General features: G+C 45.3%; 1 protein-coding gene across 2 annotated transcripts in view; it reads right to left on the bottom strand.

Moving 5' to 3' along the window:
• ASXL3 (ASXL transcriptional regulator 3) overlaps positions 1-22,369 on the bottom strand; it is a 149,213-nt gene that overhangs the window by 20,252 nt on the left and 106,592 nt on the right. For both annotated transcript variants that reach the window (XM_075353315.1, XM_075353316.1), the window contains 3 exons: positions 7,577-7,740; positions 3,217-3,313; positions 2,158-2,263 (listed from right to left, as the gene is read on the bottom strand). In XM_075353315.1, coding sequence (XP_075209430.1) covers positions 2,158-2,263; positions 3,217-3,313; positions 7,577-7,740 — 367 coding nt within the window. The remainder of the gene's footprint in view (positions 1-2,157; positions 2,264-3,216; positions 3,314-7,576; positions 7,741-22,369) is intronic.

Below are 22,369 nucleotides of genomic sequence, written 5' to 3' on the forward strand. Positions count from 1 at the left end.
GAGGGGGGTATGGAAAAAGCGACGCAAATGCACGCCTACGTGACTCACTGCATTTTACAACGCCCCTAATGGGATTGGAATCGTTAACATAGTTGCTGTGTGACAGGGTCCCAGCGATTTGAAAGATTGTTATACGGGACGCATGCTCGTTCATAAACTCGTTATGTGTGACACCCAACATGCGATTTCAACAACGACTCATAAACGATCCAGAAAGTGTGACGTAGTAGCGATCTCGTTCACGATCTCGTTATGTGTGACTGGACCTTTACCCACTGTGTTACAATGTTTCATCAGCCTATCATTCAGCAATCTTCAGCTTGAGAGAGAAAAGTGTTTGCTCCTCTATCACAGCAGAGCCATACTGTCCAGTCCATGGGAGAAACAAACAAAAAATCACATAAAGCACCAGGGACATCCCAACACTGGCCCTCTCTCTGATTACATAGTGATGGCAAAGTCCAGATAATGGAAAAGGGATATACTGGCACAATGTAAAACAGAGAGGAAAAGAGATAAAAATGTAATAAAGACAGTGATATCTGTATAATGAAAAGTTCTCATATCTTATAGAAACTATTCAAAGGCTTTTTTTGATTGTTGTAAATAAAGCTTAAGGTATGTGAGGTTCATTCTGGTGATGTCAAAAAAGTGAGTGTTTTATTGGAAAGTAATACTGACGGTGATAAAATCAGTGCTACCCACTAATTGACCTTTCACCAGTTTGAGAATGTTACCGGCCACATCCTGGAATAGTAACTGCAGAGCTGAGTAAAACATAGCTTTTATTATTTATTTATTTTTAAATTTCTCCCCTCAGTTGCAGAGATGCTACATATACATATATATATATATATATATATATATATATATATATATATATATATATATATATATATATTGTATAAAGATTGTTATGAAGATATTGAAATGAAAGTTATATTATTCACCTAACTTTCATGTTATAGGTTATAAAAGTTCTATAAAACTCGGTCTTGTCAAAATTTTGGAAATTGCCCTTGTATTTAGTGAGATAATTAAAATCTTAATTTTCAAAAAGGGGGTGCTCTCATTTATGCGGAGCACTGTATATAAATATACTTTGCATCAGGACATGGCGATTATTGAATACATGAGTTCCATTATTGCTATATACATAAAAAACAAGAGTTCGTTGGCATCCATATTTTGGCCAAAAAGCTTAAAAACCATCTAACCAAGCCAATGTAACATCATTAAGGAACCAGGCTTAGCTTTTAATGACCTTTTTTAGGGAAAGATGAGTGGATAAGGGGTGCATAGCCAAGGGAGGAGGGGCATACTAAACTCATAATATATTTTTAATATATATATATATATATATGAAAGTTCTGGTTCCCATCTCCTCTCCCCATTTCATTTCCGGCTTGCCTAGTCACATAGAGAGTTGTGTCACTAGAGTTATGGACCATGCAGATTGAAGTCACTTTGAAATGCATGGATGTCTTTCATATAAAAAAAATGTTAATTTTATATTTACAATATAGCAATAGTGGAATTTATGTATTCGTTAATCATAGTGTAGTGGTGCAGAGTGTACGTATGTCTGTAATTACATGTATCTCATAGGAGAAAGCCTGTTCTAAGCAATTGTGGGGGGTTCTTTTTTTCCCCGTTGCTGCCTGCTTATGATTGGACAATGTCATACAGAGGAAGAAGTATATGCCCCTAGAGAGAAATAACTCTGGCAGCGACCGGCTGGGCGGTTGGGCTTACCTTAAATAATAACCTAAGCAAGTCAATATCGCCTCTATGGAGAGGAAAGAGAAAAACTATGTTTTATTCAGTTCTGCAACCACTATTCCATGAAATGCCAATTTTATCATGTGTAAACTGGTGAAAGATCCTCTTTAAGTGAGTGTAGCTACGAGGCTAAAACTTCAGAATAGAAAGTTATTGATATACAGAAAAACAAGTATATTCTAGAACTGAACCACTTAGGACCAATAGGGCCAGAGACTGAGTGCAGTGTTTGTCCCAATACTTTTTCTATAGATGTCCAAGCACATTTTATATTCATCTTTATAAACTGATTGCATCGACTAAGGAACAAAGTTATTAGGCACATACCCAGCTGTGCTACTAGAATTATGTTTTATTTTTAACAGTATTTCTTACTTTTCTCCATAAAACCTTTCAAAGAATCTTTCTTTCCAAACTTCTGTTTTCTTCTCTTTTTCAATTTCTTGTCTAATTCGCATTTGCATTTCTGGAGTAAACTCTCCTGGAAGGAAAATAAGTAAATAAATTAGTTATATCACAACAATTTGTATATGCAAAAGCTAATGGTTGTTTTCTTCTTTATTCTTGATATGGTTGTTGATCACATTTTTGTTTCAACAAGCCTTTTGCTTTAACAATTTGCACCCTTCATACACGTTAAAAAGTGAAAAATGGTCAGCCTCCTTTCTCCTGTGTTACATATGTTCATTTAAGTGATCCCACAACTTTATGGCTACTTGAAAAGACAGTTTCGACCCCTTAGATCGGTCATTAGGTTGCACAATACAAAATGCATACAGTGCCTTGCGAAAGTAAGTCACTGACAGTAGCATCTATTTGGTTTGCCTACTGGATCCAATTTGTCACCCACAACAAGCTGTAGGGTGCTGATGGGTTACCATTGTAGCTGAGGGTCTACTGAAGGCCCAGTCACTGACATATTGGTACTCATCTGAAGCCCAGGCAATGACTGGGCATCATAGGAGACCATGATTTTCACTACAGACTACAATACTTGTGATCAGCTCATTTCTAAAAGATCCTACTAACAAAAATAACTGTGCCAAATGAACAATCCCTTTAACATTACCTAATAACCATCCATACAAACTTAAAGTTGGTTTAAAAAGATTTTGTTTCTCAAATAGGAGGACAAAAGAGAACCATAACTGGGTTCATTTTACCTACCTTTGGATCAACATCTTAAGTAGTAAAACTTCTTTTGTCATTATTTCACATACGTTACACAATCATTACTAGTGATTAAGTCTTCCAGGCTTCATAAACACAAGTAAATCACACTAGTATTTGTGAAGTGGTAGTAAACTTGGGAAGTAGCTGAAAATCGAAGCATGTTTCAGACATCAAGTACATTAGTAAGTTCCATGCCTTACTAATGTAAGCACATTTCTATACATAATCCCTTTAATGAATTGAGTAAGACAATAGATTTACCTTCTGACAATCGCTGCTTCCAGCCTTGAGCTGCATATGCAAAGAACTCATTATTCAGAGCAGAGTTACTAAGACGTAAAGCCCCATCACTTCCCATCTGTAAGGAGAATAGGAGAGGACTTAAAAGTCATTTTTTTCTATATTACTCAGACATTTAGGGAGTCTGCTGTTTTAGGGTCGATAAATGGAATAACTGCTGTAACAGTTAGGTTAAGAGAAAGAGAGAGAGAGAGGGAAAGAGAAAGAAAGAAATAGAAAGAGAGAAAGTGCCCGAGAGAGAGGAAATACATACAGAATATAGTCACAAATTACTAGTTTAGGGCAGACTTTCTCTACATCATAAGTTTTTGTTTTGTTTTCTTTTAGTTTGACATTCTACTAAAACTAGACCGGATTCAGAACACAGTGTTGACATTCACATTGCGGACTGGTGCCAAAGCTGCCTGTACGGGCTCATCCAGTAAAATAAATCCATGTGTGCAATGACCCATTATAGCCATTGTACATGGCCGATTTTCCACAAGGATCGGTGGTCTGCGTGGAAGAGGAAAAAAAATAAAAAAATCAGCATGCACTATTTTGGTCCGTTTTATAGACTGCAATAATGCATACAATGTAAAAGCGGCTCTTGCACCTTTCCAAAATGCAAACTAACACACGGAGCCATTCATGTTGGCTATGTGCAGATGAGACTGGCTCGCTTTTCAATAGTCCTCTGCACCTGGCTTACATTGTATGCATTGTTGTGGTGCGTTACATGGACCCCACTAGTGCATGCTGCTATTCTTTCTCCACCTCAGATCACTGGTTTGTGTAGAAAATCAGCCACATCTACCGGCACACCAGCTATAGTGGATCCGTGTGCTCCCCCTCTGTGGTCCGCAGTGCACATGCACCGATTAGATGCTCGTGTGACCGAGTCCTTCTCCTCTATCGGCAGGAGTGATGTTGGCTACTGATAGAAGTAATAAGCTGCATTAAAGGTACACACACTGGATTCAGAGGGATGGCATGACACCTTGTGGTCACACTGTTGTGGTGCTCTATCTGTTCTTTATCAGGTGACAATGCCTGTAACTTGGCAACAAATTTAGTTCGTACAAATATATAGCAAATGTAAGGGGAAAAGAGGAGCAAAAAATGAGAAAGAAAATACGAATAATGGAAATGTAACACTGTCTTTTAACCATGGAAACAAGTTATAGAATCACTTGTTCCTCCAGGATAAAAGCAGCGGCTTTCTGTGGAGTGAAAGGGCCCAAAACACAGCTCAGCAGTTAGATGGCGGCTCACACAATGGCCTAAGGGCATATTACTCTAATGGATTAATTGAATAAACATTCCCTTTATTACATTACTGTCTTACTGGTGTAATGCACACTGAAAAAAACGATTGCTGTCAGGATTTTGATTTATATAGAAAGAAAAACACAAACAAAGGAAAAACAAGCAAACGCCCTTAAAATGATAGGACAATATATACAGGGAGTTTTTCTACTAGAATAAGTGTCTTGTCTGCTCACTAACAGGGACAAATTCCGTTTTTGCGCGTTTTTCGGGTGCGTTTTTGGCCTCAAAAACTGCATGACCTTGCTTCCCCAGCAAAGTCTATGAGTTTTCATTTTTGCTGTCCGCACACAACTTTTTTTTAAGCTGCGTTTTTGAGCTTAAAAAAAAAAAAATGGACATGTCAATTCTTTCCTGCGTTTTTCCGCGTTTTCCCCCCATGCAATGCATTGGAAAAACGCAGAGATCAAAAACGCAGCAAAACGCAGCCAAAAACGCACCAAATCGCGACAAAAACGCATGCGTTTTTTGCCGCGGGTGCGTTTTTGTGCGTCTTTAGCGGCCAAATACGCACAAAAACGCAGCGTGGGCACATAGCCTTACTAGTTCTCTGAATGCTGAGCTGTGTAAAGCCCTCCTCGCACCTCTGATTATCAGCTGATTGTATTTGCAGAAAGATGCTAATCAGTGGTGAAGGAGGGGATATACAGAGCAGGAGGACAACATGGTCTGAATCAACTAGTCCTGCTGATAAAGCACCAATTTTATTGTTTACTGAAACTGTACGAAGCAGACCAGTGAGTGCACAGCAGGGTGAGTGCACAGCAAGGTGGGTGCACAGCAGAGTGGGTGATCAGCAGAGTGGGTGATCAGCAGAGTGGGTGATCAGCAGAGTGGGTGATCAGCAGAGTGGGTGATCAGCAGAGTGGGTGATCAGCAGAGTGGGTGATCAGCAGAGTGGGTGCTCCAGTGTATAAAGGATCAGGAAGAGAAAGCTGCTGGCCATACAATTAGCTGAACCACCATTCAGCCGATAGTTATCTATTGTATATGAGAAACCTTAAAGGGCACTTGTCACCAGTTTTTTTTTTTTTTTTTTTTAGTGTGAGCTAATCCCACCACCTTTAACACATATGCTGCATTGTAAAAAGTGGTATATTATACCCTGACCCCCCTGCATATCCACAAAAAACTCCTTTTGAATAGCTGTATACAAATGCAACTGGTCCGGTCTGATGGGTGTCTTTGTCGCGGCTCCTGTTCCTCCTCCCCGCGTAATTGCCATCCTCCCGATGTGATTGATATAGATGATGCACCCTGCGTCATCCACATAGCCGGCCAAAATCTCACGCTTGACCAGGAAGATAGTGTTTTGCGCAGGCGCACTTTGTTTTGGCCTGCTGCGGGCAGCACCTGAAACCTGAGCATGTGACAGCAACAACCCGCAGTAATGCAGAGTAACATGTGCCTGCATAAACTGCAATCTCCCACCGCAGGCGCGAGATCTTGTCCGGCTATGTGGATGATGCAGGGACCGTCATCCACATCAATCACATTGGGAGGATAGCGATTTCCAGCGGGGAGGAGGGACAGGACCTGTGGCAAAGACACCCATCGGACCGGACCAGTTGCATTTGCATACAACGCGGAAGCTATTCAAAAGGTTTTTTGGGGATATGCATATACCACTTTTTAGAATGCCGCATAGGTGCTAAGGAAGGTAGTAGGATTAGCTCATACTCTAAAAAACTGGTGACAGGTTCCTTTTAAGATGTAGTCATATATAGGAAGAACTTTACTTCACTAAAGGGTAGTATAAATATCCTTAGGTATGATGCTGAGCATGGAAGAAATGGGACACAGAGGAACGAGTTTCACCTACCCTGTTTCCCCGACAATAAGACATATATTTTTTTTTGCCCTGAAAAAAGCACTAGGTCTTATTTTCAGGGGGTATCTTATTCTCAAAGAGACATGGTTGGGGGTAAGTTAACCCCCCACAAAAAGCAGAGCCCCCCTTCCCAGGATTGTCATACTTACCAGCAGAGTTGTCTGTATGGCTCCCAGATTTCCCAGCAGATATGCTGCACGCCTCCCCTGCGTCTGGCTGACACTCGCATAAATCACCACACACACACACACACACACACACACACAGAACACATAGTCACATATCCGATCACATACACTCACACACACTCACATTATCGCATATACCGGTACAATCGCGCACACACACTCACAACATCCAGAGATACCATGTGCTTCCGGCCATGTGATCCTCCGGCAGGTCCTGGAAGGTGACTGCACAGTATCGCCGCCAAGAAGCAAGCGATATCATTGGATGTGGTGTGTGGATGCGATTTGTAGTGTGTGTATGTAATCTGATGTGTGTGTGTGTGTGTGTGTGTGTGTGTGCGCGCGCGCGCACGCGTGTGAGTGCGTGTTCCGCCGCAGGATTTTGATGCGCTCACCTGCTCCCGGTCAGTTTCTGGTGAGTATGATGGGGTGGGTATTCTCTCTTCTGGGGCTGTCCACTGTCTATAATGAAGTGTCCTGCAGTGTCTAACTTTTTTTACGGCTGCATGACACTTCATTATTGTCCGTGGCTAGGTCTTATTTTCAGGGGATGTCTTTTATTTAAGCCTCCCTGAAAACTCCTGCTAGGTCTTATATTCGGGGGAGGTCTTGTTTTCGGGAAAACACGGTATGCAAAAACCGTATAACCAAGTACAGAATACAAATCACAACATCACACCTTTTTCTGCTCAGCAATATTTGTTATTTATTACTTTTCACTAAAGAAGTGCCTGGATGAAGTTTACTATGTATATTGGTCATGTGTGAAGTTACCACTTGATATACTTTCTTTATATATATTTTGTGGCCATTAGGGTGTGCAATGTATGTCTGAGGTATACTATTGGAATTAATCTAATGTAGACCTGTAACAGAAGGTGCTGTCAGAACGGGAATACAACTTAATAGGATAAAACTATATATTTATCTAGCAGAAGTGCAACGGATCTATGCAATTAAGGAGCAAAATCCCGCGGGAGCTGCAGGCACTCACCTGTCTATCTACTTCTGGGAGTAAGAGAAGGAGGTACTGCTGAAAGTGCTGAGGTAAAGAAGCAAACGTGTGCTTGTTTATTAAAGCCCTCAGGTTAGTGTTCACTAAAATTGATCCTGGAGTTTCTATGTCAATATCTTCTGCTTTGGTCCATTTCAAATGCCCTGAAGAAGAAGAAAAAGAAAAAAGAGGGAAAAAAAAAGAGAAAAAAAAAGAGAAAAGAAAAAAAAAAAAGTTAAAATGGATTATGGCATATAGTGAATTATACTTCTTATTCATTAAATGTTCACAAGAGCTTTAAATAACCCATGCAAATGTATAGTAAGGATTCAGTTTACTGATTTAACCATTCATTTACATGAAACTAGATAATCCATGACAAGGGCATTACAAAGTGTTTCGCTCAGGACCTACTCTGACTGAGATCAGTCCAAAGATCATAGCAAGAGGGGGGGGAGAAAAGATCCAGCACCGATGTAATAAAAAGATTCCTTATTCCAAATTCATAAAAAAGGTAATTTCAACCAAGTGCAAGATAAGAAGGGAATTTTGTTACTTACCGTAAATTCCTTTTCTTCTAGCTCTTATTGGGAGACCCAGACGATTGGGGTATAGCTACTGCCTCCGGAGGCCACACAAAGCACTACACTAAAAAGTGCAAGGCCCCTCCCCTTCTGGCTATACCCCCCCGTGGTATCACGGGTTCTCCAGTTTTAGTGCCAAAGCAAGAAGGAGGAAAGCCAATAACTGGTTTAAACAAATTAACTCCGAGTAACATCGGAGAACTGAAAAACCGTTCAACATGAACAACATGTGTACCCGCAAACAACAAAAACATCCCGAAGGACAACAGGGCGGGTGCTGGGTCTCCCAATAAGAGCTAGAAGAAAAGGAATTTACGGTAAGTAACAAAATTCCCTTCTTCTTCAGCGCTCTATTGGGAGACCCAGACGATTGGGACGTCCAAAAGCTGTCCCTGGGTGGGTAAAGAAATACCTCATGCTAGGGCTGCAAAACAGCCCTCCCCTACGGGGGTGTCACTGCCGCCTGCAGGACTCTTCTACCTAAGCTGGCATCCGCCGAAGCATAGGTATGCACCTGATAATGCTTGGTGAAAGTGTGCAGACTGGACCAGGTAGCTGCCTGGTACACTTGTTGAGCCGAAGCCTGGTGTCGTAATGCCCAGGACGCACCCACGGCTCTGGTTGAGTGGGCTTTTAGCCCTGAAGGAACCGGAAGCCCCGCAGAACGGTAGGCCTCTAGAATTGGTTCTTTGATCCATCGAGCCAGGGTGGCTTTAGAAGCCTGCAACCCCTTGCGCGGACCAGCGACAAGGACAAAAAGTGCATCGGAACGGCGCATGGGCGCCGTGCGGGAAATGTAGAGTCTGAGTGCTCTCACCAGATCTAACAAACGTAAGTCCTTTTCATACCGGTGAACCGGATGAGGACAAAAGGAAGGCAAGGATATATCCTGATTAAGATGAAATGAGGATACGACCTTAGGGAGAAACTCCGGAATGGGGCGCAGCACTACCTTGTCCTGGTGGAACACCAGGAAGGGAGCCTTGGATGACAGAGCTGCCAGCTCAGACACTCGCCGAAGCGATGTGATCGCAACGAGAAACGCCACCTTCTGTGACAGGCGAGAAAGGAAACTTCCTTCAGAGGCTCGAAAGGCGGCTTCTGGAGAGCAACTAATACCCTGTTGAGATCCCATGGATCTAACGGCCGCTTGTACGGGGGTACGATATGACAGACCCCCTGTAGGAACGTGCGCACCTTAGAAAGACGTGCTAGACGCTTCTGAAAAAACACGGATAGTGCCGAGACTTCCCCCTTAAGGAAGCCGAGCGACAAGCCCTTTTCTAACCCCGATTGCAGGAAGGAAAGAAAAGTAGGCAATGCAAATGGCCAGGGAGACACTCCCTGAGCCGAGCACCAGGTTAAGAAAATCTTCCACGTTCTGTGGTAGATCTTAGCAGAGGTGGACTTCCTAGCCTGTTTCATGGTGGCAACGACCCCTTGGGATAATCCTGAAGACGCTAGGATCCAGGACTCAATGGCCACACAGTCAGGTTCAGGGCCGCAGAATTCCGATGGAAAAACGTCCCTTGGGACAGTAAGTCTGGCCAGCCTGGTAGTGACCACGGTCAGCCGACCGTGAGATGCCACAGATCCGGGTACCACGATCTCCTCGGCCAGTCTGGGGCGACGAGTATGACGCGGCTGCAATCGGATCTGATTTTTTTTTTTTTGCGCAGTACTCTGGGCAAGAGTGCCAGAGGTGGAAACACATATGTGAGCCGGAACTGCGACCAATCTTGCACTAAGGCGTCTGCCGCCAGAGCTCTGTGATCGCGCGATCGTGCCATAAATGCCGGGACCTTGTTGTTGTGCCGAGACGCCATTAGGTCGACGTCCGGCACCCCCCAGCGGCGACAGATTTCCTGAAACACGTCCGGGTGAAGGGACCATTCCCCTGCGTCCATACCCTGGCGACTGAGGAAGTCTGCTTCCCAGTTTTCTACGCCCGGGATGTGAACTGCGGATATGGTGGATGCTGTGTCCTCCACCCACATGAGGATTCGCCGGACTTCCTGGAAGGCTTGCCGACTGCGCGTCCCTCCTTGGTGGTTGATGTATGCCACCGCTGTGGAGTTGTCCGACTGGATTCGGATCTGCTCTCTTTCTAGCCACTGCTGGAAAGCTAGTAGGGTAAGATACCCTGCCCCGATTTCCAGAACATTGATCTGAAGGGTGGACTCCTGCTGAGTCCACGTCCCCTGAGCCCTGTGGCGGAGACAAACTGCTCCCCACCCTGACAGACTCGTATCTGTCGTGACCACTGCCCAGGATGGGGGTAGGAAGGATCTTCACTGTGACAATGAGGTGGGAATAAGCCACCATTGCAGAGAGTCCTTGGCCGTCTGGGAAAGGGAGACTTTCCTGTCCAGGGAGGTTGACTGCCCGTCCCATTGGCGGAGAATGTCCCCTTGCAGTTGGCGCAGATGAAACTGCGCAAAGGGAACTGCCTCCATGGCTGCCACCATCTTCCCTAGGAAGTGCATGAGGCGCCTTAAGGGGTGCGACTGGCCTTGAAGGAGAGACTGCACCTCTGTTTGCAGTGAACGCTGCTTGTTCAGCGGAAGCTTCACTATCGCTGATAGAGTGTGAACTCCATGCCGAGATACGTTAGTGATTGAGTCGGTGACCGATTTGACCTTGCCAAATTGATGATCCACCCGAAAGTCTGGAGAGTCTCCAGCGTAACATTCAGGCTGCGTTGTCATGCCTCGAGGGAGGGTGCTTTGACGAGTAGATCGTCCAAGTAAGGGATCACCGGGTGTCCCTGAGAGTGCAAGACTGCTACCACTGCTGCCATGACCTTGGTGAACACCCGTGGGGCTGTCGCCAGACCGAATGGCAGAGCTACGAACTGAAGATGGTCGTCTCCTATCACAAAACGTAGAAAACGTTGGTGCTCCGTAGCAATTGGCACGTGGAGATAGGCATCTTTGATGTCTGTTGAGGCAAGGAAGTCTCCTCGAGACATTGAGGTAATGACGGATCGGAGGGATTCCATCCGGAACCGCCTGGCGTTCGCATGCTTATTGAGCAGTTTTAGGTCCAGAACAGGACGGAAGGAGCCGTCCTTTTTTGGAGCCACAAAGAGATTGGAGTACAAACCCTCGCCCTCGTTCCTGAGGGGGGACAGGGATCACCACTCCTTCTGCTCTTAGAGCGTCCACCGCCTGCAGCAGGGCATCTGCTCGGTGGGGAGGTGGGGCCGTTCTGAAGAATGGAGTCGGAGGACGAGAACAGAACACTGTCCTGTGCACGTGAGCACAATGTCCGTCACCCACCGGTCTGTGACCTGTGGCAGCTAAATGTCGCCAAAGGCGGGGGAGTCTGCCATCAACCGCGGATGCGGAGAGAGAGAGAGAGCTGAGAGTCATGAGGAGACCGCCTTGGTAGCGGTTCCTCCGGCTGCCTTCCTTGGGCGTGATTGAGCCCGGCCGGAATCTGAGCCCGTCTGAGGTTTTGTAGCCCTTTTGCACGAGGACAATTGGGACCTGCCCGAGCTTGGGAAGGACCGAAACCTCGACTGTACTTTTAGGACAGCATTAATAGGGTAATTCGCAGTGCAGACATTGCGGAGTTACGGACGCCTCTGCGGTACAGATGTACATGTGCTCAAGGCCAGCTGCGCAAGAACAGCTGAAAAGGTTAGGTTGCCTATACGGCTGTGAATGCCGGAGCAACCGACACGCCGATAGCCTCCTAGACAGATTTCAACCAGAGTCCATCTGTCTGTGAATGGCATCTTTAAGTGAAGCCCCATCTCCAGTGCAACTATGGCTCTAGACGCAAGCCTGGAGATTGGAGAATCCACCTTTGGACCCTGGGTCCAGCGCTTGACCACGTCAGGGGAAAAGGGATAACGTGTATCTTAAAAACGTTTGGAGAAGACGCTTATCTGGTAAGCGTGGTGTTTCTGGACTGCTTCTCTGAAGTCAGCGTGGCCAGAAAAATACTCAATATCCGTTTGAGATACTGAAAAGGGACTTCTCCTGCTGTGAAGCTGACTCCTCCACTGGGGGAGCTGAGGGAGAAAGATCCAACCTTCCATTGATGGACGCTATAGGATCATTCCGTATGGCGTTACCATCCGGTGTATCCGGATTGATAGCGATGTCAGGATCAAAGTCCTGGAGAGCTGCCTTATCATACAGAGAGTCCTCCTGGGACCCCCCCGTTCCAAATGAGGTTGGTCAGGAAGATTGCCCATGGCCTGTCTGGACTGCAAGTCTCTATCTTATGACAATATATCTGTCGAAACTGCAACTCCGTCCCTGTCCTTGGACAGGGATGACAGGTGGTTTCTTTGGCCACGACTAGTAGAGACCCCGGCAGACGAAGTGCTAGAGACCCCGGCAGACGAAGTGCTACAGGGGAGCATGCACACAATGGGACGGTGTCATGAACAGCATCCCATGTAGTAAAAACAGCACTGAAAATCTGTGTTGCTTTTTTGCCGCTGCCGACTAGCCATCTAGAAGTATATAGCCAAGATTGGTGACCGTACAGTGCAATGTATAGCATACAAGCATAAAGTACAAATGAACACTGCAGCACAAGCAATACAAGCAGCATAGAAGCCTGTGCCCTGGCACCTCTGCTCTTCTGCTGCTGTAGACTAGTCATCTAGGGGAATATAGCCCAGAAGAGTGACCATACAGTGCAATGTATAGCATACAAGCACAAGTACAAATGCACACTGCAGCCCATGCAATACAAGCAGCATAGAAAAAAAAACCTGTGCCCCAGCACCCTTGGTTTTCTGCTGCTGTAGTCTAGCCATTCCAGGAGAATATAGCTAAGACTAGCGACTGTACAGTGCAGTGTATAGCATACAAGCATAAACACAAATGAACACTTCAGTACGTGCAATACAAGCAGCCTAGAAAGCCTGTGCCTTAGCACACCTGCTTTCCTGCTGCTGATGTGTCGCTCTCCAAGCGGGCATATAGCGACCTATGCAGTTAAAATACACATGTACACACTGCAGTATATATTGGGGTCAGCACTATGTGTGCCGCTTACCGCCCGCCTATAAGCGGGTGTATGGTCGCCACCGTCCTGCCTGGTTGCCGAAAGTCCGAGCTCGGACTGCAGTAATGGCTGCCGGCGTCTTCCCCAGCTCGTGTGAGGAGGGGCGGGCCGTGGGCGTGCCCCAAGTCAGAGCGGGAATCCGGCGTCCGACAGTGTGCAGTGAGAGGGCTGGAGCATGTAAATAAGGCTCCAGCCCTCGGCGCTGCTGATTGCTCAGCGTCTGTCCCCTTCCCTGAGTGACAGGGAGGGGGCGGGAACGAAGCGGCACTAGGCCGCAGAAGCCGGGGACTGGATTTATAAGCGCCGCCGCCGTAAAAGCGCGGTCGGCGCCCAGTCCCCGGCGAACTACAAGTCCCAGCCGCGCCGCCGCTCCCGGAGCGTCCGGCGCGGTAGTTCCCAATACACAAAGTCACTCAGCAAAGCTGCAGTGACTGTAACCCTTTACTGTCCCCGGCGCACTAGCACACCCAGCAAGTCTGGAGTGTGCTGTGCCTGTGTGTACGGGGACACAGAGTACCTGTAATGGTGCAGGGCCATGTCCCTGAACGGTACTCCAGCTCCGTATCCAGCAGGTTCAAATGGGTCTGTGGATGGAGCCCGGCGTCAGAGCTTTGAGGCCGGCAGGATCCCACTTCCTCAGAGCCCCCCAGGGGGATGTGGAAGGAAAGCAGCATGTGGGCTCCAGCCTCCGTACCAGCAATAGGTACCTCAACCTTACAACACCATCAACGGGTGAGAAGGGAGCATGCTGGGGGCCCTATATGGGCCCTCTTTTCTTCCATCCGAAATAGTCAGCAGCTACTGCTGACTAAAATCTGTGGAGCTATGCATGGATGTCTGACCTCCTTCGCACAAAGCTTGAAAACTGGAGAACCCGTGATACCACGGGGGGTATAGCCAGAAGGGGAGGGGCCTTGCACTTTTTAGTGTAGTGCTTTGTGTGGCCTCCGGAGGCAGTAGCTATACCCCAATCGTCTGGGTCTCCCAATAGAGCGCTGAAGAAATTTATGCTTGACGCGTTTCGGAGAAAAAACGTCTCCGAAACGCATCAAGTATAAATTTATCTTGTACTTGGTTGGAATCTTTTTTATGAATTTTGAATAAAGAATCTTTTTATTACGTCGGTGCTGGATCTTCTCTCCTCTCCTCCTCCTCTTGATGTGACTGATTATTCAGTTGTGCTAGCCAAACCACTTGTTCCGTGCACCGGACCAGAAGTTGGAGAGACCTGCTTTGGAACGGTGAGCCGAACGAAATTCTTTGTGTTTTTTCAAAGATCATAGCACTTAAGCCCCCCATAGCTGACAGAAAGCTGTCCGCCGAAGGGTCACTCCCGAGACCTCTATACCCGAGTGCTTGGCCGAGTGCTCCCATATTCTTTACGAGAGCTCTGCAGCCAGACTCCTGTGACTGCGGCTTTCTCCCGGAGAACACCACTGGAAATCAGATATGCCGGATCCTTCTCTACCAACCATCATGTCAGGGAAGAGTCAGGAAGCCCCAATACACATTAGACTATTGGCAGATCTCGGCAGGTTTGGACGATGTTAAGTTTGATATGCAATCACACTATATTCACAGAAGCATTGGGACACCTACACATTACACAGACAGGAGCAATTATGTCATCACATTCTAAACCTATGGGCACCAGAGACGATTTTTAGGTTTTTACGTTTTTTTTTTTTTTTATTCTCCTCCCCTCTTTAATAGCCATAACTTTTTATATTTTTTTTGCTAACAGCCGTATAAGTGCTTGTTTTTTGCACACAGAGCAGAACTTTTGAATGATACCATTCACTTCAGCATACAGTGAACTAAAAATGGGAACAAAAAATTCTAAGTGCAGTGAAATAATGAAAAAAGAAAAACTATTTGTGTCTATGTTTTTTTTGGGTTTTGTTTCTCTGGCAATAAATCAATCAGTGTTCAGAAAAAACGAGCTGGGAACATAATCCTTCTGGTCAGTATGATACTAATCCTGTCAGTTTTTCTTCTATTTTTTCATTTTTGTGGTTATAAATATCTTAACTTAGAAAATTACAACACAAATCAAATGGGTTTTTTTGTTTTTTTTATTTTTTTTCAGAGACCCATAACGTTTTAGTCATTCCATTAATGGTTTGGTTTTTGTGTCGACACAGTTTACATTTATACCATTTGAGAGTTACATGCTACATTTTTCATAGTTTTTGTAGCATTATTTTCGGGAAAAATGACAATTCTGATGTTCCAATTCTTGTGTAAAAGAAAATAAAAATGGTAAAAATAAAATATTTCTACAATTTGTTTTTTAGATTGCAATAGCTAATATGTAATGTTCTTTTTTTTTTTTTTTTTTTTTTTTTTTTTACATTTTGCCAAGTACATTGGGGGATAAAGGGGGTGGTTTAGATAAACACGTGTTTTTTATATAATTTTTGTTTTTTACTTTTTTTTAATTAGTCCCCTACAGAACTTAGATCTATAACATACACTGCAATACTGTTGTACTGCAGTTTATTGTATAATTGATGATCTCCTATAATGTGTTGCCACAGTCTACAATTTCTAACATCGCAGACATGGAATCCTTCAGTAGGCTCTCAGCTGCCCTCTGATCGCACTGATTTCGGTAAGCTGCTGGCTATGTAACACAGCGTTGTGGTGTCCAGGAGGTTAGGTTAATACTTATGGAATTGGTCTCACTTTTGCAGTTGAGGGGCACTCACACGAACGCATGACTCGCACTATTATCGTATCGCATCACCCGACACGGCCGCACACTCTCCTGACAGGAGCAGGTTGGCTGCATGTATTTCTATGCAGCTGAGATGCTCCTGTCCGAAGAGTGTGCAGCCGTGTTGTAATAGTGCGAATGTGTATGAGGGAATTTATGCACATTCATCCAGAAGAGCATGTGAGGCCAGACACATACGGTGGATGAGAGGACCTGACTTGCAATCTCTATTCTAGTTCATCCCAAAGGTATTTGATGGTGTTAAGATCAGATATCTCTGTGGGCGAGCGAAGTTCATCCACACAAAACTCACTCAACTATAAACTTGATAAATTTTTCTTTATGAACTCTGGTACAGTCATGCTGCAATAGAAATGAGACCGTTCCCAAAGTTGAAAGCATGCATGCCAGCTCATATTTGCCATTTTTTTTAAAATCTCTGTCAGACTACACAAATTCATTGTCTTTTTGGAGGAGGGGAAGAGGGCGCTGCCAGCATCGATTTGTATTTGTGTCTTTACGACGCAAATACAAATGAACAAACGAGGCAGGGAGCTGATTGAATCCAGAAGTGGCACCAGCACTTCAGGCGTCAAAAGAGCTACCATCAGCTTCCTTCTCTAATATTCACATGTTGCTGATGTAGCTCCAGAGCAATGACGTCACTTCATCAAACTGCAGACGTCACTGTATAGAAACGCAAAGGAGGAGAGATGCCAAGCACTCTGAGCTGAAGATTCAGAAAGACTGGGGGTTATCGGAGGTTACAGAGTAAGGAATAGTGCAAGGGACAAAATAGAGGGAGGGCTGTGTGGAGGGCTCGGTATGGAGAGTGGAGCAGAGTGTGGGGCTCACTATGGGGAGTGGAGGATAGTGTAGAGCTCAGTATGGAGAGTGAAGCACTGTGTGGGGCTACGAATGGAAAGTGGGGTTGAGTGTGGGGCTCAGAATGGAAAGCGGGGCTGAGTGTGGGGCTCATAATGGAGAGTGATGCAGCGTGGGGGGGCTGGGTATAGGAAATCAGGCAGTGTGTGGGGGCTCAGTATGAATGGTAGGATAGTGTGTGGAAAGCTCAGTAATGGAGAGTGGGGCAGTGTTTGGGGGCTTAGAATGGAGACAGTCAGCATGTGTTAGGGGCTCAGTTTGGCCGGGCAGTGTGTTGGTGGGGTTTAGTATGCAGAGTGGGGCAACATGTGTGGGCTCAATAATGTAGAATGGAGCAGTGTGTGGGGGACTCACTAATGCAAAGTGGGGCAGTGTGTGAGGGGGCTCAATATGGAGGCTAGGGCAGCATGTGTTAAGGGCTCAGTATGGTTAGGGCTCAGTATGGAGACTGGAGCAACATGTGTTGGGCAGCGTGTGGGTGGGGCTCAGTATGGAGTATGAGGCAGCGCATGGGTGGGGCTCAGAATGAAGAATGCGACAGCGTTTTAGGGACTTAGTAAGGAGAATGGGGCAATGCGGGAGAGGGACAGTGTGAAGAGAGGGAAAGGACAGTTTGGACATAATTCATAATTGAGGAAGGTGTTGTAAGCATAGTTCACACAGGCAAACAGTGTTGTAGTCATAGGGGGATGGTGTGGTGGGAATATTTTATGAGGGGACAATGTGGAAGCCATGTACTATAATAGGAACAGTATGAGGATAATTTTTTGTGCAGGGAACTATTTGTTCAGCAGCACAGCATGGGGCTTATTTAAGGCAAAGCATGGGTGATTATTTTTATTCAGGCTTCGTTATAATGACACTGTTATTTTCAAGGGGGCCATTTCTAGATGTGCTGCAGTAGACCAAAGAAGAGGGCAGTGTACAGAGATGAAACAGTGGCTGTGTCATCAAGACACCAGGACAATAAAAGGTATATAGAGGTGAACATACATTTACATTGGCACAGCCATTAAATGCCTGCCACTCTGCTATATGAAGCCGATCGGCTGTGACTGCACTTTCATGTGCACGAAGCAACAGTTAACATGATTGTTCGGTGCACATAGTTATCATGGTTCCTCAGGTAAACACTGTACATAAAACAATATGCTCTTGAGTAAAGATGAGTGGACCCGTCGACGTTTGGTTAGACAAAGTTCTGATCTGGACCCGAACTTGACCTAAACCTCAATGGAAGTCACTGATACTCTCTGCCCGCATACAGTGAGCCGTAAACAGAGAACTTCCAAGGGAGGAAAAGCATTATTTTTTGGTGCACACTACATCCGATCACGCTGTTGTTACCCCCAGTGCAAGCCATTCAAACACCCCAAGCAACTCGCACTGGGCCGAGCACAGCGATGCTCGCTTGAGTGGTCATCATACGTAAAGCACCCAAACTCTAAACTTGAACACCGATTCTTTTTTGTACAGTCTGTGTTCAGTACTAACACCGAACTTTAATGTTAAAGTTCGTTCATCTCTACCCCCGAGACCAAACAATATTAAAGGGAGACATCCCCCAAATGGCTTCACCCACCAGCCTGTTTTCACCTTCCTGACTAGGCTAAATTTTACAATTTTGACTACTGTTACTTTATAAAGGTAATAACTCTGGAATACTTAAATGAATCCCAGTGATTAAGAGAAAGTTTTTTTGTGACAAGTTAACTTCATATTAGTTACAAGTGAAAAGGTTTTGGTACCGTGTTAGCCAGTTGAAAAATTATTGAATGTTCTCAGTGAGAGGAACAAAATTATAATCTTGTGATACCTTTTAATGGCTAACTAAAATAAAATAAAGTGATGTTACAAAGCAAGCTTTCGAGACATCTCAGGTCCCTTCATCAGGCATGGTATGAAAAAATATCTGAAGAAACACAAATATATGCACAAACAGAGCAGAGGGATGGCATAATAAAAGACATTTAAGCTCAGTGTTTGTTTATTTAAATGTCTTTTATTATGCCATCCTTCTGCTCTGTTTGTGCATATATTTGTGTTTCTTCAGATATTTTTTCATACCATGCCAGATTCTGTGATCAGATCACAGCTGCAGAGAAGAGGGAGAAAGTGATCTCTCCATCTCTTCCATTACCTGTCTCTGCAAATATCGCACTTCACTCTGATGACATCCATTTCACTCGCATCCATAGACTTGCATGGGTGCGAGTGAGCCAAGGCTCACAGACAACTGCAGCATTCTGCCATTTTTGTCTCAATCCGATTATAGCTGAGGAAAAAAATTTGCAGATCTGAGCTGCCCGATTGATTAACATTGGGCAGAGTGCAATGCGAGACTTTGTCGAATTAAAACTCATTCGAGTCATACTGCAGTGTGACGCCAGCCTTCGACTGCTGATTTCATTTTGTGGTGCATGAACTTTACTTTTGCCAAATTTATTAAAAGGAATCTGTCACCAGGTTTTTGCCACCTAATCTGAGAGCCGCATAACATTGGGGCAGAGATCCTGATTCCAGCCATGTGTCACTTACTTGGCTGCTTAAGTGTAGTTTTGATAAAATCACTGTTTAATTAGCAGTAGATTATCACTAGAGGACTACTTGGCATGCTGCCAGGTAGTCCAGCATATTTATGAGCTCTGTATAATTGCTAGATCTGCAGCATTTAAAACATTGTTTTTATCAAAATGACAGCAAAGAAAATAAATTTTATATATATATATATAATTTATTTTCTTTGCTGTCATTTTGATAAAAACAATATATATACACACACATATATATCTATATATATGATTGCCTTATTCTGTCTGTCTGTCTGTCTGTCTGTCTTGCTCCAAAATTGTGTCCTTACCGTGACATTTCCTTACGGTGACAAACAGCGGATTGGCCGCTGGCCTCGCCATGGCCCCGCCCCCCCGCACGGATTGGCCGCTCGCCTCGCCTCGGGTCCGCCCCCCCCGCACGGATTGGCCATGTCCTTACGGTGACAAACAGCGAATTGGCCGCTGGGCTCGCCATGGCCCCGCCCCCCCGCACGGATTGGCCGTCCGGCTTCACGGATTCGCTATGGCCCCGCCCCCCGCACGGATTGGCCATGTCCTTACGGTGACAAACAGCGAATTGGCCGCTGGGCTCGCCATGGCCCCGCCCCCCGCACGGATTGGCCGCCCGGCCTCACGGATTGGCCGCTCGCCTCGCCTCCGCCCCCCCCGCACGGATTGGCCGCTCCTCCAGGCTCCGCCCCCACACGGAATGGCCTCTCGCCCCGAGGTGAACGCATCAAGGTCCTGCAGCGGCGGAACACACACACACGCACACACATAAGAACAGACACACACACATCAGATCACATTCACTCTCACACACACCTCACACACACATCAGATCGCATCCACATACTCACAACATCCCGTGATATCGCTTGCTTCTCGGCGGCGATACTGTGCAGTGACCTTCCAGGACCTGCCGGAGGATCACATGGCCGGAAGCATGTGGTATCTCCGGATGTTGTGATTGTGTGAGCGCGTATGTGCGATATCATCAGTGTGAGTGTATGAGATCGGATGTGTGTGAGTGTGTTCTGATGTGTGAGTGTGTGTGTGTGTGTGTGTGAGTGTATGCGATCGGATCTGTGAGTGTCGGCAGAGGAGCATGGCGTGCAGCACAGCTGCTGGGACCGCCCACCGGTGGGCACAGGGAGAAGTGGGGTGTGTGTGTGAGTGTATGCGATCAGATGTGTGCGTGTTTACTGTCTGATGTGTGACTGTGGAGCACGATGGGGGTGCGCAGCATGGGGGATGGAGCACGATGCGGGGTGCACACCTCCCCCAAAACACACACACACACACCGCCACACACGCACTGCACAACACACCACACACACACTGGGAACCACAAACACCGCCCTACACAGACACTCACACACACAGACGCCGCACACACACAACACCCAACACACAAAGAGCGCGGCACACACAAATATACGCACATACCGCACAACACACACACCCACCAAAACACACACACACACACACCCCACACCCACACAAACCGCGCAACACACACACAGCGCTCCACAAACAACGCAACACACACAACGCAACACACAAACAACACCGCTCTCACCCCCCGCCACACCCAGAACATGTACAGCGCCCTACACAAACACTTGGTAACTACACACAACAACATGTATAATTATATATATATATATATATATATATAACAAAAATCATACATTAACTACACAATACGTAAATTCTAGAATACCCGATGCGTAGAATCGGGCCACCTTCTAGTATACATATATATATATATATATATATATATATAAGAAAATATTTTCCGAGTTATTAGAACACCAGAGACAAGATTCGGGGGTTTTACAGAAAATGTCGTTGTTTTAGTCCAATCTCTTCTGTCAAGTAAAAGTAGTCCAAGCAGCCACAAACAGTAATTCTACAGAGGAAACACTGATTGTAGCTCCAGAACATATCATCAAGAGAACACTGTTTATTAACCAAAAATGTCAGCCTGTGGGTAAGAAAGATCAGCGTTCCGGGCTGGAAATTACAATGTCTTTTCATGATAAATTCCCTCACACACAAATTAAACGCCAAGATCCATTTACACTCCAGCACACAGCTCTCTCCACATAATAACATTACAGCAGGAAAGCGTCCGCTCATTGTTCATATTCAAGAAGCTATACGAGCTGAAAGTGTATGTGCACCTTTATACAACATCATTTTACAGTTTGCATATAGATAAAATCTGCAAAGCTGAGTAACTCCATTACAATGCAGCACCTAGTACAGACGCAGAGTTACAGACTGTATTATAGCCTTAGGGTAAGTTCACACAGTGCGTTTTTAGCGGCGTTTTTCGGGTGCATTTTTGGCCTCAAAACTGCATGACTTTGCTTCCACAGGAAAGTCTATGAGTTTTCATTTTTGCTGTCCACACAACTTTTTTTTTAAGCTGCGTTTTTTAGCTTAAAAAAAAATGGACATGTCAATTCTTTCCTGCGTTTTCCCCCCATGCAATGCATTGGAAAAACGCAGCAAAATGTAGAGATCAAAAACGCAGCAAAACGCAGCCAAAAATGCACCAAATCGCGGTAAAAACGCATGCATTTTTTTGCTGCGGGTGCGTTTTTGTGCGTTTTTAGCGGCCAAAAACGCACAAAAACGCAGCATCAAAAAAACGCAGTGTGTGCACATAGCCTTAGGCTGCATTCACAAAAATGCTGGTTGTTAGCAGAAACAATCACAAGCTTATCAGCAAACTGCCCCCTATGTTCGCAACAGGAAAAAATATATTGTGCAGGGTCTGGTGAAAATACAGAATGCTAACCATCGTAGAATGGAGATCTGGGAGATTTCAGCTCTCAAACCTATAGAATTGTAATTGTGCTCTGCATAAACACTAAAATAGACTGTAAAAATGCATATAAAAAGGTGAGAAGAAACCTCTCCTAAAGCGCCAGTTCTTGTTCAACGGCCACTGGCAAGGGATGCACAATCTTTCTGGGAATGGTCAATCATAAAAAGATCATTTGTGGAC

The sequence above is a fragment of the Anomaloglossus baeobatrachus genome, chromosome 6 (assembly GCF_048569485.1).
Source record: "Anomaloglossus baeobatrachus isolate aAnoBae1 chromosome 6, aAnoBae1.hap1, whole genome shotgun sequence".
Lineage (NCBI taxonomy): Eukaryota > Metazoa > Chordata > Amphibia > Anura > Aromobatidae > Anomaloglossus > Anomaloglossus baeobatrachus.